Raw genomic sequence first — 13283 nt, forward strand, 5'->3', positions numbered from 1 at the left:
TCATATTGTTTTACCACGAATTCTTGATTCAAATCGTTCCTAGGTCAGAACTTTTTCATAATTATTTTAATATTGTGAAAGCTTCTTAGTTTATTACAGTCTGTATAATGTAGTTGGACCAGGTTGAGACACAACTTTACTCTCTTGACTAAAATATTGCAATTACCGTTGCCTTTGTTTTCATAATCAAATGATTAGTAGCTCCCTTGACAATTTAAGAAATCTTCTCCACTCCAGACTTTTTTTCAGAGGTCAGCTTAGTCATTCATGAGGCCCATTCGTATGTGTTCACCCCCATGGTCATGTTTTGTCCTCACAGTTGTTCATAAATATTGGTAATGGAACATTTCTGCTTATTCTATGAATAGCGTTTGATATACATATCATATATGTGAACAAAAGGGTACAAAAAAGCGTTTTTTACAGCTCCTGGATTCCCGGGGCCTGTGTGAAAAATACAGAAAAACATCCAAATTCATGCAATACTCTTCGCTTGGTATCTACCATGCAAGCATTATTATATTGTATCAATTGTGAATTTTATGACTTCTTGGTTGGAGCTCACGGCTGAGATTTTAGTATTTCCTTTAAAAAAACATTTAACTTTTTGAAAATACTTTGTATATCTTCTAAGGCAAGATTTTGCAAGATTATACTGAGCTGAAAGTCCCTTGCTAGAATTTCTAAATCCAGATCTCCAGGGTAGAATCCAAACGTTAAATAGATTTGTACGGTATTCTAACATCACATTTTTTCAAATCTTTGGATACAGCCCTGGGTAACTCGTAATCCCCTCAAATCCTCCAGGCATATAGTTCTCTTGATAATGCGTCATGATCCCTATTTGACCTTTGATTTTATGGTCAAATTGTACTGTTGATTTTGAAACTTAGTAGACCTTAACAATTATTATTAACTTATAAATAGATCCATGTCTATGATTAGTGACACATGGACAACTCCCTGTTAAGATGTGTCACCATGGATAAAAGATAATAATATTCATTTATACACATATGAAAACCATATACATGTATGTTATTCAGAATTTATTTTTAAGTTTTTCTTAGTTCATGAAATTAGGAGTCTACTGTAGAGTCAGTGATGGGACATCCATGTTATTTCTTTGATATTGAATAGGAAATAAAAGCTTTGCAAGGCAAAGTGAAATCGCAAGTCAATTCTAATGCAAGATAAACGAATACGCTTTGTTGTATCTCTTCTTAAACCACTATAAATATTTTTGCGCATAACATGTACAACTTTTTCTCATAGCTTCCGTTCCTTACGTATGACTTGATAGCAAAAGCGACAATAATGACGAACCTCTTCCACCAAGATTAACGTCATTTCTAAATAGATATGACTTGGCAGAAAGTTTCAAGCCTGCTTTGTTGGGCGCCGATGATATGTATTGTATTGCTCAACAAAAAATAGGCGCAATTCGCAGGTGTTGGATTGTTATTGACACAATGTGCACCAACATAGCATTATCTTTGTCGGCAATCTCTGTGTATCATCAGTATCTATAAAGTGTTCATATCAGTACTCCTCACAATAATTGCTCAGAACGGTCTTTCGAATGTAAATTCTCAGTGGCGTTTTGTTGGAACCAAGCGACAACTTTATATGATTCTCTGCTACAAATATACGTACTTTTAATTAAAGGAATTCAGAAAAGCAGACCATTGTACTGTCCATTTTGTTTTGTTTTATGTTATTACCAACGATTGGAACAGAAGGAAATTCACGACTGTGCGGATTTCACTAGATAGGTAGAAGTAAAAGTAACGTTTCCGAGGCCACCGCAAGAAATTGATTTTTTGGAATTTCCGCCCATACGCCTGCTATGTTCCACGACTTGAAGTTAATTACGGTCTCTTTGATTGGTGGGAATTAATCAACTACAGATTTTGTGTATCAAGAAAAGTGATAATTGTCCTATACCCTAAATTAAATTGAAAACGAGACTGGTCCCAGAATTGCAATGTGATACTTCAAGGGCGCTGTAAAATTGTCGTTTCAAATAGGATAAATTCAACCACAGCTCTATATATGTAAGTTAAAGCATCATTTCAATTCTTTTTTCGTCAAAAAGTCATATCCAAATTTGGAGAAAATTGTAGATTTCGTTTTACCATCTTTTTTCTGCTTTTGTTAAACCACAGCAAACGATTTGAGTGAAATTGTAAATATTTATTTTGGGGGTTTCATTTACATTACATGTATATCAATGTTTTAATTTGCATTGAATTTAATTGTGCATGCAGATCTATGCATTTATATAGTGCATATTTAGTGAGAATGGGAAAAATGGCTTGATATTGAAATCTAGTAATAAATATGTTTTCACAATAATGAGGCGTGCACAAACGCTTTATGCAAATTTTATAACATACTTTTTGTTCGTGTATCCTTTGTCCTTGAGTGTGTTCTAACTTTAAACTTGCAACAAAAAATATCATGAGGGAGACAAGGCATTTTTTCCAAATCTCTTAGAATTCCCTTCGGCCGGGCGTCTGTTATCTATTTTCTAGGTGACCTCATTGCCTATGTTTGTTGCATACTGATTCTCTTATATTCTTCATATAAATTATTACATGAGCATAAAGAATTTTGCCAAATTTCCGACAGTTGTCCAGCGTGATAATGTGGAAAAAATGTGCATAGCATATACAAGCAGCGTTTTCCTTGGCAAGGATGCAAGTCCCCATATAACAACATACATCTGCAACATGGAGGGGGGTTCCTCTTTGACCATCTGAACAAATTATCATACATCGCTATAAGAACAGATTCACGTGGGGAATGACCATTTCGATGGTGTTGATGTGAACTTAATTATATGGAACAATTGAGTCCAAGTTTTCCATCCAAAATATGTTACAGGTGTAGTTTTAATAGAACTTCAGTATATGATCTAAGGCAAGGAGGGATAAGAGGAGACGAGTACTTGTAGATGGGACAGATTCGACAGCATCTTTAGTATGCTGTTTTGTTCGTAATTTCTTTCAGGAGGACAACTCTCCTTGTCACCTCCTCTTTCCAAACCTAACGACATTACACTTATGATAAAATAACCGATACAAAACCAACTGTTACATGTAATATTTTATTTTAAAAAAGGATATTTAGAATTCGAAATCGAAAAGAAAAGTCACTTGAAACCTTGTAAAATGAAAATGACAATTGCTCTATAGTTTACATGTATATGTTTAAAAATCAAGTGCCAGGAAGTAAAAGGAAATGCAACATCGCGAACAAAATTGTATACACTGTAGAAGATGGACGAACAAGTCGAGCGATTTTTTTCGATATTTCATCTGACAAGCATTCTTTATGTAAAATCTCAACAATTTGCAAAATTCTCACAAAAATTAAAATTATTTGTACATGTATACATGAAATAGTATACACACTCAAAAGACAGCAAAAAAGGATCATTTACTCGTACAATGTACATGTAATTCGATTTTCCCACATGAGCGGGTCTTCCCTCACTTGTTTGAAAGTTTATCCTCCAAGTAAACGTTGAATATACTTTTAGTGTTCGGAAACAGGGAGTAAATACCTACTTTACCTTTAAAATACATTTTTATGACACATCGTATACCTGTATTTCCGAGAAATACTTTGTCCATTTAGCTTAGGGTAAGCGTGTTATAGTCTCAAATGAAAATGTTACTGAAGTTTTATTGCTAAAGGGTTCGAACCCAAATAATGCCTCATTTTAATTTTTACCCAGAATTTTTTTTTGTTTGTCGTAGAATTATAACTTTTTCAACAAAAGGAACTTTATTCTACATGTTAATACTAAAATCAAAAATTGAATATGATTTCGAAATATTTGAAGCTGCATGTTTACTGAATACTTTTTATCTGAAAACCCTGTTCTCCCATCTTAACAAATGATAGAGCGAAACTCGGTCTACCGATAGACCACGTGTAGTGAGGAATTAAATTGATATTAATTGAGAGTCATTAAACGTACACGTAGGAGTAAATTTAACTATAACACAAATGATTTACAAAGTATACCAAAAACATTTTAATCCCAAGGTATTCGTTATTGAAATCGCCATTCGAGGTTAAATGTGAGGTAACATTTTCAGTAACATTTTCAGTAACAATTCTATTGGCGAATTTCATCTTTTGAATTTTATATTTATCTCTTTGCTCTCTATCTATATCTTCAATTTCAGGTATTATATTTAATGTTCTTGTATTACCGGTATAGTCAAAATCGTGGCGAATAGATTTTGGTTGTTCCGTCCGGCTGTTAATTTTTTGTCTTTTACTCTGTTTGCCTGCAAACTTTTTTCACAACTTTTGAAGGTTGGTGCTATGATTTTCATATTTCACAAGTGTATATTTCAAGATATGTTTGATAACAGCTCATTTGCCCACCATACTTGATCCTGGAATTGAACTTCTTTAAATTTGCAAAAACTTACCAATCTTAAACGTTGGCCATAACTTTTGATCGCCTGATATTAGGTATTTTATAACTCATGAGTTAATTCCATTTGTCTTGATCTTTCTATGGGAACAAACACATTAATTGACCTTTCGATCATTGTCTGTAAGATTGAGCTACATAAACTAAACTAAAACTAAAAGTTTATCAGTCTTGAAAGATTTATGCTAGGACTTTCAAACATTTGTGATATTTGTGGCAAGACCTTTCTTTGGGTACCTACATTTTTGACAGTATGTCTTTACAGTTGACCCAGATTTTTGACAGTATGTCTTTGCAGTTGACCTACATTTTTGATAGTAACTATGTCTTTGCAGTTGACCTACATTTTTGACAGTAACTATGTCTTTGCAGTTGACCTACATTTTTGTTTTTATTTATACCTTGCCTCTAATTTCTTAATTGTTGTTGCTATTGCTTTCTTAATTTCATTTATCTTCTTTCCTTGTAGATACCATTGTTTTTGGCGTCATGTCATTGACATTGGAAGATGACGTACTTTCCTTTAAAAATTTAAATCTTTTATATTAACCTTTTATATATCATCTGAAGGTTAATAGTAGGGGTATTATTAATTATCCATATGCATATTACTTGTGACTAGATCTTTATTTAGGTAATAACTTTTGTTCGGCTTACATTTTAAAAAAAATTTAACCTTGACCTTGAGCTACCATTGTAGGGTGGTATCGGTGTTGCACTAACACATCTTGTTTCAAAATTTTTTTATAAATGTATCGTCAGTATATGAACAACGCTTCCTTTGAAGCTTTATACACACTTTAAGAATTACGGTGCACACTTCCGTATATAAACAAGGAAGGGCTATATAATGTAGATATTAAGACGGTCTAAAAGCTAGACATTTTCTCTCTGGTGACTAACTACATGTCTCATATAGTTATAAACAGGGTGCCATTTATATACATTTTACCATATTTATCTAAAGTCAACTTTCATACATGTAATTAATATAGCAGCTTTTCGTACATATGACCATTTCATATTGCGACAAAGATTGTTCCATACACTCTCTTTTTCAACCAAGAGGAAAATAAGCTTGTTATCATTGTTACATTTGTAATTATGTTGTTTATTCAGTGATAAAAATATCATGTGCACAGAGAGACATTGATTGATTGATTGATTGTATACAGTTTAACGTCCCTCTCCAGAATATTTCACTGATATGGAGACGTCACCATTGCCGGTGAAGGGCTGCAAATTTAGGCCTATGCTCGGCACTTACGGCCTTTGAGCAGGGAGGGATCTTTATCGTGCCACACCTGCTGTGACACGGGGCCTCGATTTATACGGGCTCATCCGAAGGACCGCCCCATTTAGTCGCCTTTTACGACAAGCAAGGGGGTACTGAGGACCAATTCTAACCCGGATCCCCACGGGGCCAGAGAGACATTAAAGTTGCGCATAAACGCAGTTTTTTTTTTAAAAATGTCGCATCTCTCCGGTGAATAGTGAATACTTTAATGAAATCATAAGTCGGGAAAATATCTTGCTCACTTGATGAAAATTATATAATGCTCATTTTTGATCAGCTTTATTAACTTTGTTTATAAGTAAAATGTGGATTTTTTTTAAAATAATTGAATTTTTCTTGTTTTTTTGTGAATGATTCATAATTATGGCCTATTATGATTATTTAAATAAAGTTTGGGAAAGCTATAAAGGACTGGTTCAAATAGTATTATTATACTTTTAATAATAACGCCATGTTTAATGTGATTTACACATACTTTTCGATTCCTAAAAATCTTGTATTCAGTAAACGTCTGAGGACCTTGGAAAAAGTAAATGAATGTATTCAAGTGTCTGTTAGAAGGAGTCGTTCGATTTGCATTTCTTCCTCTGTTTATATAAAAGCAACAGTCTTCAAAAAACATGAAGTGTTGATGCGTTTTTCAATATTTACTGAATATATTTTTTTCTTACCTGTGTGAGTGTTTATTGTCTAAAGAGTTTGCCTTTGCCACCGTTAACAGTCTATAAACACGCATTAATTGGATTTTCTTATCAGCATCTAGGTAAACACATTACAAGCGATTAATGGTACTCGGGCGAGAAATATGTGTTTTATGCCAATGCTTTACTAATTTTTGTCGATGGGTAATGAACTTGACTCTAACTTCACTGCCCAACGAATCCATTACGTGGAATCTCTGAGAGACACGTTACAATCACTAATCAACACTCCATTGAATGTTTTAGTTCTCAGAGTGATTTAGGATCGAATGGGCCTGTCAATGACTTGCTGGAATCCTCATTCAGTCTTTGAATTTTCATTGGGATATTACTGGTATCATTTCATAGCAGTCATTTGCTTGTTATCTATTGGCAGCAGAAAATTGCTTAATTTCTGACAATGTAAGCAGAACTTTATCATTAGCATCCAGTATCAATATGATTGATTTTTTTCCCTCCCGTTTAAACTGGCCTAAGATGTTGTGAAAATGGTTTTCCTGTTCATAACATAGAGTGCACTTAGAACACTATATGTAGATAGAATTAAGCTTACTTGCGCTTGTATTGTAGGGGAAAAAAGTTCGTACAGCAATTTTTCAATCTGTGAATGCAAGTTAATTGAATTAGCTTAAAAGTCCCCATGTAAGTAATTAAACTCCATGGTACTGACGCAACATCAGGATGAGGTCAAACGTGTAATTCATTTTATTGGCAATTTCTTATTGAGTTCAGTCTGCAATCACATTTGTATAATAGTATTTTAAAAGTTCAATCAAATGCACACGTTAACTTTTTCAAAAGAAGTGGAACACTTTCCTCCAAAAAATACCACTGAACTATTGGAACCTCGTTATAATTGGCACTAGTGTGTTTAATATGCATTTAGTCAATACAGCTTTCTATCTCCTTTCTGGTTCGTCTCTGTTCAAAATCATACCCTGGAAAATGAAATATAATGAGCGTAAAATATAGAGGTGTGCACATACTTCAAACTTATATTGACTTGCTTTGAGAAGTTTTTCGCCAAAACTGGATATAGAAGCTTTTTGACACTGGCTGCAAGAGTTGCCTCCCGCTTACTTTGATTATAGGTCGAGAGCTGTGGTGGTTTGTGTATATATATAATGATCTTTTGGATTCAGCTGCTCGTAGAGAGAGTTCTATGTGTAGTCGCTCAGTGAAGCAATATTTATGTGTCTTTTACACAAATGCATACATTTACCGCGTTCATGAAAACGATTGTTATAAGCTGGCTCTCGAAGTGAAACATGGGAGTTGTAGCTGTTATCATTGGGAGATGAAATAGTGGCTTGTTATTTGTTTTACAATTCCTTGAAATGGATGAGAAGGTAGGTCAAAAATTTGGTTAGCACTTTATATATACATATTAGAATCTGCGTACATAGAGTAAGTTAATACAATTTAAATAAATTTGTTGACATAGTTTTGAAGTTTCTGTGAGTCTTCTGCGACCTTGACAACGCGGATTGGCAAACAGCTGCAGTTGCTATCAAAAGTTAATTCAGTCAGCTAGAAAATTTGTAACAACAGAAACACCGTCTTACTTGGGGAAAATACAGCATACCTAGATTTTAATTTACACTTACATGTATGTCTGGACTATTTATTTATAGAATAGATTAATTAAATGAAAAAAACAATATCGACAGATGTTGAAAATTTTAATTGAAATTTTCTCAAAAGTTGTGGCTTTATTGGGTGTTTCTTCTGCTTATTGCCTGTATGGAACTGAAAATAATTTCACAGGTGTCACATGAATGCAAAAGAAATCAAGTTTAAATTTGCAAAAAAATAATTAATTACAAAGTGTGGTTCGTACAAGTTTATTTTAACGTCGTTCTCCGCAAATATAAATGTCACTTTCTTATGACGATTCTTCCTTACCTTGGCTCACTTCGTATACAGAGAACAAATACACAGACTTTCTTGTGAGGTTGTGATGAGGAATGTTAAGATAAATAGTTGCTGTATATTATTAGAAAGAGCAATAGGTATAATTGTATATGAACACGGAAATGCATCTGAAAAATCTTAAATGCCGTTATGTTACTTCTGAATCACGTGAGAGAAAACTATGAATGTCATCCTAGCGGGGAATGCTCACTTCTTGTTATCAACAACACCCAGAGAACAAAAGTATTGCATTGCATGCTAAAGGTCGAGGTTTGGTATTTTCCATGTCACGTGACCCGGGAATTGCTGATGCTGACAAATTAGTTTCATTCTGACGTAGGTAATGGAAATTGAAAGCAGACACCTGGTCGGTGAAAGTAAAACTCTTTGATGAAAATTAATTAAAATAATCATAGAAAACCAGATGCGATATTAGTATCAGATATTGCTTTGATTTGCGATTTGAAAGTGGTCGAAACACGTGTTTTTGCTACTTTCTACTATTCATTTTACTATACACTCTATTTCCTGTCATTTGGTATTGTACATGTACATGTAAGCGAGCGTTGTGTTTGCAGGCCCATATAGCTATGCTATAAAAGTCTGCTTCTTTTATCTTTTCTCCCTTTAATTACTTGTTTTTAAGAAACAAAGTTGGAAAATTCAATATATGTCTTTAAAACATTAATAACCCTGTCTTCTATGTAATTACGTATACGCGGTTTTACTTATTAAAAACCTGCACATATTTCCTGTTGTGTTAGCACAGTTATTAAAATATGTCTTCTGCAGCTGCCGGCTTACAAATGAAGAAACCAAAAACCATTTCTTAGAAACAAAAGACAATTACCCTTTGAAATGATGATGACGAGCAAAAACAGTTCTTAGAACTTTTCAGGTTTTTTTTTTCTTAAAAAAAAATACTGAAAAATTACAAATGTTTCTTCTCAAATCATTACGACAAATTTGAAATTAGAAACAAAGAAGCTTTCGTGCTTTATCGTGACTGAAGCTATGCATCCTCCCTCGAAATGTTTGATCTTTTGTGTGCAAAACATCATATTAAGAACATTTTCATGATAACAGATACATGGCGGGAAAAGAATGATTATCGGCTGGCGGGAAGCAGATCTCGCGGTAACAACGCGCTAATTGGCTGAAAGGAGAAGACAAATGTACGGTTTCGATAACAATATTGCAAAAACTTTTTCTTGATGTTTCACAGAAATCAATAGCGTAAACCTCGATCAAAAGACATCAAAATAAGTTATTATTTTCTAAAGTTGTTTTTTCTCTCCCTTTGAAATTCAAAAAACCTAATTGAAATTGTTACTACTTCAATTGAAGTATAAAATATTTAGGATTTACGGTACATCTTGCTGCTTTCTAAATATTTTCGTCCATTAGTGCACATTGACAATATATTCGATGATATATGAATGATATATGGCTAGATAAGCCTTTTTAGTCAATCATGTGATTCAACAAAAGTGAAAATGTCCTCTTTATCAAAATAATCAATAAATCATCCATATTACTGTATCCCTAAAATGAAGCGGCAGTTTTTGCAGAGAGGATAGGCGCATATCGCTGGCGACATTACATGTATATAGAACCTTACATACATACATGTACATAAATAACTTAATTTTTGCGACTTGGGCGACAGTATGTGCAGCGAAGATAGTGCATACATTGTCGCTAACAACCGTCACATTTCGAAAACAATTTTTTGCCCTGTTTCTCGTCGCTTTCGATCTAAAACCTCACTAATCTTTTGCAGCTGAAATACTAGCTTCAACGTTAACATGAAAAAACAAATACTTAGACCTTCATTATTCTGGGATTCTTATCAATTCGGGGGGTAAATGTCCCATACCAAATCACTATCATTGTTGATTTCCTTCTGGAAAAAAATAGCAGTAGTAAAAAATACGTCGTCTATTTATGATGTATCGTAATTCTTATCATGGAACCTCCAGCCTTTTAGTCTTGTTCAATAACTCAGTCGAATGACAACTTACTGGGAATGTACTCTATTTCTGCGGGAAATGGGATCCTTCTAATAAGGTCACGCAGGTTGCTCTTTGATACCATCTTAATTATAGTCAAGATAAAGAGCTTCGTAGGAAACCCACGGGTGTTCTCGTCTTTTATCATTTTGAAGACGAGAACACCCGAGGGTACCCGATAATGGATAAAAAGGGACTGTATAGACTTTTGGCACACAACTCACTCTATGGACTTTTCCCAATATGATATGTAAGCGGCTATTTTCTGTCACCACTTCTTGGTAATAGAGAAAAGGCTGCATCATGTCTCTAAGTCAGACTGTTAATGCATTATATATAGGTGCATAAGGTCTCTGTTCTGATCTTCTCGGTGCTATTACTAGTATTCAATTAAGAAACATGTTTCTTTGTTGGTCATATTTACACTCCTAGTTATCTTGATTCTGATTTTACAAGAAGAAGTCCCTTACTATCTTTATATTCACTCCAAATGGTTTTTTTGTATTGTGAAGAAAAATCCATTTCGTATTTGGCCTGGTGTGTTTGGTTGTCTTTCAAAAATGGACTTATTCGAGCTTGCCCAATCCACTGAAGATACATGCATGTATTATCAGTTTATTGTATTATTTGTTCGACTGAGCTGCAGAAGAAGGAAGATTTCAGTCTTGTTTTATTAGGACCCCGCTCTGCAAGCGCTCTATAGTGATCAGTCTGACCGTCCGAGATCTCTTGTCCAGAGCATATCTTCTCTCTCTCTTTGGCCCAATCTGGCTCATACTTCACCCTTGGGCCTTGGACCATGTTTCTAGGTCAAAGTTTAAGGAAAATTATTTGAAAAATTCTTGTCCCAAGCATATATTCTCTCTTCTTAATTGGTCCAATGTGGCCCATACTCCACTCACAGAGTGACAATGGTCAATGGATGTTCAGTGACCATGAAAGAAATTTCAAGGTAAAAAATTAAACCCTTTTCAGCTACCTTAAATTTCATACTCATTGCTGAAAGTGGGGCCCTTTGATATGGCCACCATCTTAATGATATATATCTAGTTTTGAGTTTTACATTTTGTCTCATAGAAAATTGAAGGTGCATGTATCTGAAGCCCCTCTCTTCTTCTTTACGCTTTTGTTCTACATTTTTATCTCAGTAACTTCCGTATTCAGGTGCGCGTGTACCAGACAGCTGTTCTTATCATACCAGCAAAATAAACTTAAAAAGGAGACTTACCTGGTCTTGTTCTGAACTGGTGTCAATCATTTCATACAGATGAACATAAATAATTTTCAAGTTTCTTTATGGTCTTCTTGCATTTGGTTTTTCATCGGGTGGATAGCATCTTTTTAAAACTCTTCAATATAAAGGCAAAAGTTCGTACCAAACGTGACTCAGTCTGGTACATACAACCTTCAACTTGGGAGTCGGTTGACCAATGATCTTTTTTAAGCATACATGTGCCTTTTTCTTCATACATATACCTGTATATACTGTTTCTAACGCAATTTTAATCTTGAACCATCTCTGAGTTTGTGTGTTCGCTTCACCGTGAATGAGTCATCGTGATAAACATTTATACAGCAGCCCAGCGCAGTGAGCGCTTATTTGACTTCATGACGTGCGTGCACGAATGTTACATTTCAAATTTATTAAGCATAAGTATCGATGTTTACGGTTGATGGTTTCTGACGTCCGTTCTATGTATTGTTTCCTATTTCCTCTGCCAACTGTGAGTGCTTTTTCGTTCCGCTAGAGTTAGTTTTCGGCGTGATTTTTGCATCAGTGAGGCTAATTGGACTTCCCAATTCTTTCTTCCATTAGTTCGCCTTTGTTTGGTAACTATGCGGAATGAACTGAGAGATATACAGGTTGGTATTCCTTTTCATTAATATTGTTTGATAAATTTGTTGACAGAAGTTTACAATTTATGATAAGGAAGGCATATTTTTCTCGAGAGCGAGCAATACATTTATTCAACATAATTGGTATTTGGGATTGAGTCAGCATTCTTTGCAGCTTATTTTAGTTACGCGTATGTCTTTTCTTATTCATTTGTCTCTTGTCTCATCAAGAATGTTTTGGTTTCTTGCACTGTGTCTTTTGATGGAAGTGGAGAACGGCAGACTCATTTTCTATACTTTCTCATGATATTAATTTCTCGTCTTTGCGGAAGTTATCTGTAGTCTAGCTATTTCTATCGTATCTTTGAGATAATAGATTAAGAAAATTTATTAATACTTCAAGGAACATGCATGTATATGTAAACAACGCTTATAAGAGTTCATGTGAGAACTATCAAACAAAATTAAAATTTGAAAATAAATTTCCGTTATAAATTATTCATCTGTTTGGTTCGTTGAAATAGAAAAACGTTAGTTTACTGTTCTAGAATTATTTAAATCTGTTGAGTGTGATGATAAAACATTCAATATTAACTAACAAAGGGCTCGATCCCATCAATGGAAATACGGACTGATTTCTATTGACGAATGCACCTCTGTAATGTACTTCAGAACCTTTACTGCTGATCGAATTTTTTGCGGTTTTTAATAATTTTCTCATAATCCTGACCAATTTTTGTACGTCTGGTAGTTATTTTTCAACCCTACTTAATCTAATCGTCGATATTTAGCTCCAAAATACATCACAGAAGTTTTATTTTTAGTCCCAATATTAGAGGTAATTTTTGAAGCCACGAGACATTGACCTTGTATCACATGTTCACGCACTAGGATGCTTATCATCTGTTTTCTTTGGAAATTGTTTTACGGGAGATTGATTAAGATAATGATTTTTATCATAGGAAGCAGAATATCCCCCGCAACCTTCCTCCCAGGTCTCGTGTCTGACGTCGCATTATATATACCCGGGGCATTTCTTTGTATATCTCATTAACCGTTTTATC

General features: G+C 34.3%; 2 protein-coding genes across 6 annotated transcripts in view; both read left to right on the forward strand.

Annotated features, from left to right (window-relative positions):
* The window catches only part of LOC134260031 (uncharacterized), an 89865-nt gene that overhangs the window by 46402 nt on the left and 30180 nt on the right, over positions 1-13283 (forward strand). The gene's annotated exons all lie outside the window — the stretch shown is intronic.
* Positions 1-13283, forward strand: part of LOC134259990 (neo-calmodulin-like) — a 33631-nt gene that overhangs the window by 8589 nt on the left and 11759 nt on the right. The window contains exon 1 of one of the 5 annotated variants that reach the window (XM_062742608.1): positions 1392-2057. The exons of 2 other annotated variants lie outside the window; for them this stretch is intronic. Coding sequence is in view for 2 of the 3 variants with exons in the window: in XM_062742599.1 (XP_062598583.1) it covers positions 12220-12246 (27 nt within the window). In the remaining variant the exon portion in view is untranslated. Of the gene's footprint in view, positions 1-1391; positions 2058-7601; positions 7807-12067; positions 12247-13283 lie in introns of those variants that run through there. 2 more of the 5 variants (XM_062742606.1, XM_062742599.1) reach the window with 2 other exon arrangements.

The sequence above is a fragment of the Saccostrea cucullata genome, unplaced genomic scaffold (assembly GCF_032062105.1).
Source record: "Saccostrea cucullata isolate Sc308-1 unplaced genomic scaffold, CSIRO_AGI_Scuc_v1 ctg1160, whole genome shotgun sequence".
NCBI classification, from domain to species: Eukaryota; Metazoa; Mollusca; class Bivalvia; order Ostreida; family Ostreidae; genus Saccostrea; species Saccostrea cuccullata.